This window comes from Lupinus angustifolius, chromosome LG13 (assembly GCF_001865875.1).
Source record: "Lupinus angustifolius cultivar Tanjil chromosome LG13, LupAngTanjil_v1.0, whole genome shotgun sequence".
Classification (NCBI taxonomy): Eukaryota; Viridiplantae; Streptophyta; class Magnoliopsida; order Fabales; family Fabaceae; genus Lupinus; species Lupinus angustifolius.
Window position 1 is genome coordinate 14,009,883 of NC_032021.1, and position 9,419 is coordinate 14,019,301.

At 31.0% G+C, this 9,419-nt stretch overlaps 1 protein-coding gene across 2 annotated transcripts; it reads left to right on the forward strand.

Annotated features, from left to right (window-relative positions):
* On the forward strand, positions 738–9,175 carry LOC109325937 (serine/threonine-protein kinase RIO1-like). Of its 2 annotated transcripts, XM_019558556.1 has the most exons (13): positions 738–905; positions 4,020–4,246; positions 4,828–4,956; positions 5,163–5,255; positions 5,408–5,487; positions 6,027–6,140; positions 6,517–6,590; positions 6,871–6,947; positions 7,240–7,323; positions 7,403–7,495; positions 7,596–7,703; positions 7,780–7,848; positions 8,593–9,175. In XM_019558556.1, exons 1-13 carry the CDS (start codon positions 821–823, stop codon positions 9,040–9,042), a joined length of 1,683 nt encoding a protein of 560 aa, XP_019414101.1. In that variant the 5' UTR covers positions 738–820; the 3' UTR covers positions 9,043–9,175. The 2 variants fall into 2 exon arrangements, with proteins under 2 accessions (XP_019414101.1, XP_019414102.1); XM_019558557.1 differs by lacking the exon at positions 738–905 and having other exon boundaries at positions 3,793–4,246.

Below are 9,419 nucleotides of genomic sequence, written 5' to 3' on the forward strand. Positions count from 1 at the left end.
CTAACAGAAACCTTCCCAAACCAAAAGTTACGTTCTGTTTTTTATTTTTTTCAAAAGCAATGGACATTGACTTTTTTTTCTTATTCTTTTTATCTATTATTATTATTCCAAAAATTTATATTAGTTATAAGGTAATTTGGATTGATAAACTAATAACAAATCTTATAATTTAAAAGAATCAATCTAACTATGCTACTAATCCTAAATTTATTATATCATACTCATATTCAAAATCTCCTACGAATGTTCTAAAACTATTTGAATAGATTTAAAAAAAAACATTACACTTTAGTACAATGTTTTAAATACACATATTCTCAATTATATATTAAAAATCAATTTAATACACTAAGCAAATTCATAATTCACATTAGGAAAAAATATAGGTGTTATAGATTCAGTTCAAATGATTCATTTAGACAACTTAAATAATTAATTAAATTTTAAAAAAATACTACAAAATGTTTTATATATATAATCATAATCTTATTTATACATATAATAACAATAAATATAAAAAAAAATAATGTTTAGGTAATAATAAACATAAAAATTAATTTATATATATATACATATAAATATATCGATTGAGCGTATCTAAATATAAAAATTGGATTTCAAACAAATACCGAGTCGAGTTGGTTCCATTGATTGTTAGTCCTAATCATCCCTTCTTTCCACTCTCTTTGTTTGTTAATAGCCACAGCAGATAAACAACCCTTAGACCTTAAAAACACTAAACCCTAATCCTTATTTAAATTCGACCCTTTCTGCCTCACACTTTCTTCCATCAAAAGTTGTTCAAACACCACAATTATCAATGGAAAACGTGGTTATTGAAGATAAACACCAACCCCAACAACAACATGTCATAGAAGAAGTTGAAGAAGAAGATGATGATGAAGATGATGAGATTTCGTGTTCTTTAGATTCAGAAATTGGTGAGGCATTGGATTGGTTAGATACGAAGGATGATGAAGGAATGATTGATGCTTCGTTCTCGTTTCAATCTCGCCGCCCCAATGCTAATGCCGGCCACCACTCCAACCTCCATTCATCTACTTTCCAACCTCTCTCCAATCGAAACCAAAAATTCTCTCATCATATTTGCGCTTCTCCTTTAGAGGTGTTCTAATCTTATAACTATGTTCGATCTATGTAGCCGACCCACATAGTGTCAATTATGTTTGGTTGTTATTGTAATAAATTTTGTGTAAGGGCGACCGTGTAGTGGGGTCTGGAGATGGTAGATATATATAGTATTGTCTTGGCAGCTTGCGAACAGACTGTTTCCGGTCGGTATTAGGTTATTGTTTGTGAATTACCCTTTTAATTCAAATTAAAAATCAATTATCAGTTATAGATGAAAGTTTTCTGTATCTTTTTTTATATGGGTATTCCTAAGTCATGCAAATTTCAGTATTATATTGAATGGGTATTTGATTATACACTAAAGTTGTTCAAGTGTGGCTTGTGTTTAATTGATACTCGTGTTTTTGTGTTTATTCAGTATGGATTAGGTTATATTTTTTAAGTTGTTGAGTGGCTTGTGTGTTTATGGGTTCTCAGGAATGAGTATTTCTTTGTTTCTAGTGTTAATTAACACATTTGGTGTTACTGCAGGAGTGGGAAGGGAGGATGAATGTTGGCATGTCTAACTCTATGACGACGACTATTCGTGAAAGTGTTCGACATATGGCAATTGGTAAAACTAAAACTACAGAGAAAGCAGACTATACCACCATTGAGCAGGTGAAATTATGATGTTTGTTCGTGACAAATAAAGAAAGCGTGCTCTTTATTTCGCTTATTGGCATTCACTATATGCACACACTGAGTTATAAATTATAATTAACTTGTTGGGAAGCACAATTTATTTTTAGTATTATATATTTCTGGAGCCTTTTTGTTTGGCAATTATCTATCACTATTGTTTTGCAACTAACTCTAATTCAAGATTGATGATTAGTCAAAAAGTAATAGAGAATGAAGGATAAAAATAATATTATTATTTTCAGATTTAACAAAGCATCTAATAGTTGTAAACATGTAGAATTAAACTAATATCTAATAGATACATCTCATAAAATTTGTTTTACAACATTAAAAATAATAGTTATAATCATTTTATTGTTTTTCAAATATTATTTTAATGAAGTACAAATATTTAAGATGTTGTGCTTATATAAATGTTTCTCATTCCTCACAAATTAACATTTTCACGGAGGAATTATACTAATATTTATTTTCTGAATTTAAGTGAAATAACACGAACTATTCTCATTTTTTTATATTTATACAGATCCATAATTTATATATTTTTATTACACTAATCACATATGTATGAGAAATAAGTGTAATTTTTTAAACAAAAAATGTGATAAATACAATTAAGTTAAGCATATTATATTATGGAGACAAGTCAAATAATATATAAGTCAATATATCTTCCCTATTTTTTGTTACAAATGTATCAACAATTCTAAAGAGATATTGTTTAAATCACTCTTATACTATATCGTAATGAACCAAAAATAATAAAGAAATATTATTTGGATTTGTCTCCACAATATATCATATTTAGTTTAACTTAATTACATTTGTCGCTCTTTCTATTTAAAAAATTACATCTATTTCTCATACACTGGTAGTCAATGTAACCTATATATAAATTAGGGGAGTTTTGTATTTATAAAAAAAAATGATTTGTATAATTTCACTAAAACTCAGAAAATGTTAATATAATTTACTCAATAAAAAAATTATGAAACAACCAAACAAAATCATAATTTTGTCAATTTCAATTATTTCTTAATTGTAATTTGTAAATCATATAACCCATAAACGAAGAAGTATAGAACGATAAGTACCAAAATAAATATTCACTATATAATTACTTCGTACAATAATTTTTTTTAATGAATAAAGATTTATTTTGGTTTGTCAATTCTTTTTGTATGTATTTGAAATGCTAAAAAAACTCAATATAATTCAAAAAAATATTAAATATGATTTGGAGTTTATGTTTTTAACATTTTTTATGGTTTTAGTATTCTTACTCATATTCTTAATCTTTAATTATAATTTGAATTTTTAATTTTTGCAAAATGATAAAATAAAAATTAACATTAGTGAAGTGGTATTCACTAGGGTGAGTAAGACCCGACCTGACTCTGCCCAGTCATCTAGTTTGATCCGATTATGATCAGTTCTAAATAGAGTTGAGTCTCATCGGCTCTATCGTATAGCTCGAATTTAAAAATTAGACTCGGTCAATATGTAGGATTGAGTAGATGATAGATATGATCCGGTTCGGACTCGTCTCATGGTTACTCACTCATTATGTTTGTATGTATTTCTTTGGTCAAAAATATTACTAATTGTGTAATTTTTCATCATATATCAAATTAAATATTCATAGGCATATTAATAAATAACATTCAGAAAATTTATCTAAAATAGATATGTAATATATTTAAGAGAATAATATATCTCCTTATATAAGGAGATAATTTATCTCCTCTAACCAATAAAAATGTGACATGTGTGCTATTTTGTTTATTTTTAAAAATATTTTTATAGAAAATGGTGAAAACATGACACATGCCATAATTTCACTGACAAGAGAATTATCTCCTTATATAAGGAGATACTCTATTCCATATATTTAATCGGATCTAGATATAGATTCAAAAAGATTGATACTGATAACATTTAAATTAAATTAGGTTCAAATAAAGAGCTGAATTTGATTTTACAAAAAATGACTTCGATCAACGTTTTTTAGGTGGAAAGTAGACAATGCTCACCCCCACCCTCTGTTAATAACCACACCACATAAATAACCCTTGAACCTCAAACACTAAACCCTAATCTTCATTCAAATTCAACCCTTTCTGCCTCACCCTTTCTTCCATCAAAAGTTGTTCAAACACCACAATCAACAATGGAAAACGAGGTTACTGAAGATAAACACCAACCCCAACAACAACATGTCATAGAAGAAGTTGAAGAAGAAGAAGAAGATGATGAGATTTCGTGTTCTTCAGATTCAGAAATTGGTGAGGCATTGGATTGGTTAGATACGAAGGATGATGAAGGAATGGTTGATGCCTCATTCTCCTTTCAATCTCGCCGCCCCAATGCTAATGGCGGCCACCACTCCAACCTCCATTCATCTACTTTCCAACCTCTCTCCAATCGAAACCAAAAATTCTCCCATCATATTCGCGCTTCTCCTTTAGAGGTGTTCTAATCTTATAACTTTGTTCGATCTATGTAGCCGACCCACATAGTGTCAATTATGTTTGGTTGTTATTGTAATCAATTTTGTGTAAGGGCGACCGTGTAGTGGGGTCTGGAGATAATAGATATATGTAGTATTGTCTTCGCTTGCGAAGAGACTGTTTCTGGTATTAGGTTATTGTTTGTGAATTCTAATTTGAATTTTTTAACACAAAAATTACCCTTTTAATTCAAATTAAAAATCAATTATCAGTCAGTCACTTATAGATGAAAGTTTTCAGTCACTTATAGATGAAAGTTTTCAGTCACTTATAGATGAAAGTTTTCTGTATCTTTTTTTTATATGGGTATTCCTAAGTCATGCAAATTTCAAATTTCAGTATTATTTTGAATAGGTATTTGATTATACACTAAAGTTGTTCAAGTGTGGCTTGTGTTTAATTGATACTCGTGTTTTTGTGTTTATTCAGTATGGAATAGGTTATCTTTTTTCAGTTGTGGGTGGCTTGTGTGTTTATGGGTTCTGAGGAATGAGTATTTCTTTGTTTCTAGTGTTAATTAAGACATTTGGTGTTAGTGCAGGAGTGGGAAGGGAGGATGAATGTTGGCATGTCTAACTCTGTGACGACGGCTATTCGTGAAAGTGTTCGACATATGGCAATTGGTAAAACTAAAACTACAGAGAAAGCAGACCGTGCCACCGTTGAGCAGGTGAAATTATGATGTTTGTTCGTGACAAATAAAGAAAGCTGTTTATTTTGCTTATTGGCATTCACTATATGCACACACGAATTATAAATTATAATTAACTTGTTGGGAAGCACAATTTATTTTTAGTATATTATATATTTCTGGAGCCTTTTTGTTTGTCAATTCTCTATCACTATTGTTTTGTAACTAACTCTAATTTCCCCCAGGCAATTGATCCTAGAACTCGCATGGTCTTATTCAAGATGCTGAACAGGGGTGTGTTTCGTGATATCAATGGATGCATTTCAACTGGAAAGGAAGTATGTGTCTAAGTGATGCACCAGTAGCTTTTACTTGTTTGTTTTCTCTTGATCTTATGGTTTATGCTCTGTGATCGTGACTTGGTTTGGATAATTGATTATGTGATATCAAGCCTTCAATTTTCTTTTTCTTACTTCTTGATTTCTGACAGGCAAATGTTTATCATGCAACCAAATCTGATGGTCATGAACTTGCAATTAAAATATACAAAACATCTGTGCTGGTATTCAAGTAAGTGCAATAAGTATTAGCTTGTTTTAGCTTCTTCTGTCTGTTAACATAGCTTTTGTTGAAGGTTTAAATATTAAGAATTTTATGGGAAACCATAAGTCCATAAACATTATTTTATTTTTTTAGAGAGCACTGAAATGTGCAGTCGATTGTATTTTTTATGTGCTGGAAATTGCTATCTATTTCCTCTTATCTTGTTTTTTATGAATATGAGTCTATTTACTTATTGATATTTGATGTATTCAGTAATGTTATCTTCCTTCTGTTCTTTTTTATCTTAGTTGTCATATATATTATATTATAGTAATATGAATTTATGGAGATTCAGAACACTGGGTCAGGATTACTGAAACTTCTTAGATACTTGTTTTTTAATATATTCATTACATTACTGAGCACAATTTCAGCACAAAGTATGTTTCTGCCTTATTAAGTGGGCATTATTTGTACCCAAAAAATTCTGGACATTAGGGTTATTGATTCAAAGATGCATTTTATTTTATTTTATGAGCTGAACTTTGTTATCTGAATGATATCAGGGACAGAGATAGATATGTGCAAGGAGACTACCGTTTTAGAAATGGATACTGCAAGCATAATCCCAGGAAAATGGTGAAAACATGGGCAGAGAAAGAAATGAGGAATCTTATGAGGTTTGCATTTTTTCTGGTTATCATGTTCACTAAATCTGCTAAGAAATTGCTAGTAAAATGGAAGTATACTATATTAATCTGGACTAAGAAATGAAGAAAGAAGGTAAATTTAATTAGACTAGAATAAACCGACAAGGTTTATATCTGAGCTAGAGTATGCTTTGCACTTATAAATTCTAATTTTCCAGTCTCGTATTTTTTTCCGTTTATTTTCTTTTTTCTGCTGTTAAAGGGCTTCGTTTTTGTTTATGTTCTGTTTATATGATTTGTTTCTTCGGCAGTTTCTAATAAACATTTATTCGAAAAGCTGAACAAGAGTGATTCCATGCTTACAATAGTTGTTTTTTCCTTTACCCCACTGTCTAATGGATTGCAGGCTAAAAGCAGCAGGACTTAGGTGCCCTACTGTTTATCTTCTGAGGCTACATGTACTGGTTATGGAATTTATAGGTATTGCTTTTGTTTAATACAACCTGTTATGACTGATTGATGTGATTGGCTGTCCATATGTGATCAATTGCTCTAAATTATCTATTTTTAATCATATGGAATAGTTGTTTGTAACTGTCTATCACTGAATATGGAACTGCTTGTAGTTAGATATCCTCATTATTGATCAAATGTTTCACCAGTCACAGAAAGTTCTAATTTCTTCTTTAGCATATATCACCTCATTTTTGTGATGCCTACTGGAGTTTATTGATTTCCCTGGTTATGTTGTTCCTCACAGGAAAGGATGGTTGGGCTGCTCCTCGTCTTAAGGATGCAAATTTGTCTTCAGACAAGTTACGGGAAGGCTATTTTGAGGTTTGTCAAATTACTGCGATGGTGTTTAGAAGTTAGAACTTTGAACTCAGCCTTTTAGTGGATAACTTAAATAGTATGCTCTTGGTATGTTTTGATATAAGTCCCTATTGAGGTCCTGAGATGCCTGTTATCTAGAATGACTACTAAAAGCATGAGAAGTCTACATTGTCTCCAATTATATTTAGGGATTCTTGATGGAAACACTTTGTCAGACATTTCTTTTAGGTTTGTAAGCTATATTCAGTACTGCCATATTCTGAGGTTGAAATTATAAGACTATTTTGTATTTCAGATGATTATTGCAATGCGGACATTGTATCAAAAGTGCAAATTGGTGCATGGTGACCTTAGTGAATATAATATACTCTATTATGAGGTGAACACCCCTTTCCCTGTTAATATTTCATTGATTAAATGTCTATTTATCAATATGGAATTCATTTGTTCTCTGTCAGGGTCACTTGTATATCATTGATGTTTCTCAAGCTGTTGATCCTGATCATCCTCATGCCCTCGATTTTCTGCGTGAAGATTGTGTGCATGTATCTGTAAGTACTTCTAAGCATAGCTTATCGATTTCTTTTTTTTCTTCCTTGTCTGTTGTGGTATTAATAAGGAAGGTTTGACTAAACAGTTGTTGGTTTACAGGACTTCTTTAAAAAGAATGGTGTAGCTGTCATGACAATAAGAGAACTGTTTGATTTTATCGTTGATGCATCCATTACTGATGATGTTGTTGATAGTTATTTGGAAGAGGTATTTGTCTTTTGATTTATTAGTACATTTTCTGAACAATTTCAAAGAGATATTTACGGTTTTATATAAATTCTAGGTGCAACAAAAAATTTTGGCCAGGGATGTATCTGCAGAGGATGAGATTGCAGACTCTGTGTTTGTGCAGGTAACCTGCCTTATTGTATCAAATTCTGATTGAGCCATTTTAAATTTTCTACTAATTTTTTATATTTAAATCAATCTATATAGCTAAGTGAATTTCTTCATCCACACTTCAAACGGTAGGTTTGGCCGGAAAGTAGTGGAGGAGACTGGAAAGATTAAGTGAATATGCTTGTTTGAAATCCGGATAGTGAACTGGAAAATTAGGGTTTTTCATTTAAATCTAAAAATTCTCCCCATTTGAGGGATTTTATTGGAGAAACCAATGTTACTTTTATTCTTTATAAACTCGTTCTTTATTTCATATATTCTATTATTGTTGAAATATCTTATCAATATACTAGTTATTAATTATTAATATATAATAAAATTGACGGAGAGTGGACCAAATGGAGGTTAATCAAATTCTCAGAAGAAAATAGAAGCCTAGAAAACCATAGGTGAAACAATTAGGAAAGCTTTATACGATCAATGCTTTGTCAATGAATATGACTATGATAGAACATTATATAGCATCCGTTTAATCAATATAGCCGACCCCACCTAGTGAGATTAAGGCATTGTTGTTGTTCTTATTTTATCCTCTGTTGCTTTCCTTTACTTATGTTAAACAACCAAAGAGAAGGGGGAAAATTATCATTACCATATCCTTTCCTATTTTCTTTCCATGATTATATAGATTGGTTGATTTTTCCAGTTTTTGTTTTGGTCTTATCTGTCCCTTCTTGTGTTTGAACTCTTGTTACAGTCTTTCATTCCAAAAACACTAGAGGATGTTAAAAACGCCGAGGAGGATGTACAACATATCGCGAGTGGGAAAGACACTGGAGATCTATACTATCAGACGATTACTGGTCTTAAACATGCTTTATCGAAAGCACAACCTTCATCTCAGAATAACCAGCAACCAAAGAAACCGAACCTCGAAGAAGATACACCTCTAACTTCTGATGGCAAATCTAGCCTTCTAGAGGATGAGGCTGAGTCTCAATCAGATGATGATGAAGATATCGAAAGTGGTTCCGAAGACGATGAATCTAATGAAAGCGAATTCGACACTCCGGTGGATAAGAAAGCTGCCAGAAAGGAGAACAAGAAGAAGGTAAAAGAAGAGAAGAGAGAGGCACGGAAACATAAAGTACCAAAGGCTGTGAAGAAAAGAAAGAAGAAATTGTCCAAAGCCCAGAAGACTAGATAGACAGTAGCTATTTGTAATGGTTCTGACTATTAAATCTTGTTTGTCTTGTTATTTTCTGTTTTACCTTTGAACTAGTTCATGGAGGTTCATAATGCAAAATTTTGAAGTTTATATCATCTGATATTTCATTCCAGAATCAAGTATTTACATTGATTGAAGTGCTCCAATTCTTAGTCGATTATGACTAGCTTTATCTGTATTCCTACCCAAAACTATTATGCAACACTACATAACATAATCTATAAAATTTTAGATAGTTAAGTTGCTAGTTTTAAGAATTGTATTCGGCCAATGAAATTTATCACTTAGAAAAAGTAAATGAAAATAACTAGTGATTAAAAATCAACAATTAAAATTATAAATACGTGCCTAACAAA

Bases quoted from the DNA above. Each gene is read 5' to 3' on its own strand.
- LOC109325937 (XM_019558556.1), top strand. From the start codon at position 821: ATGGAAAACGTGGTTATTGAAGATAAACACCAACCCCAACAACAACAT. The intron at 5,256-5,407 runs GTATGTGTCTAA...GATTTCTGACAG, and splicing joins GCATTTCAACTGGAAAGGAA to GCAAATGTTTATCATGCAAC. The intron at 7,496-7,595 runs GTAAGTACTTCT...GTTGGTTTACAG, and splicing joins AAGATTGTGTGCATGTATCT to GACTTCTTTAAAAAGAATGG.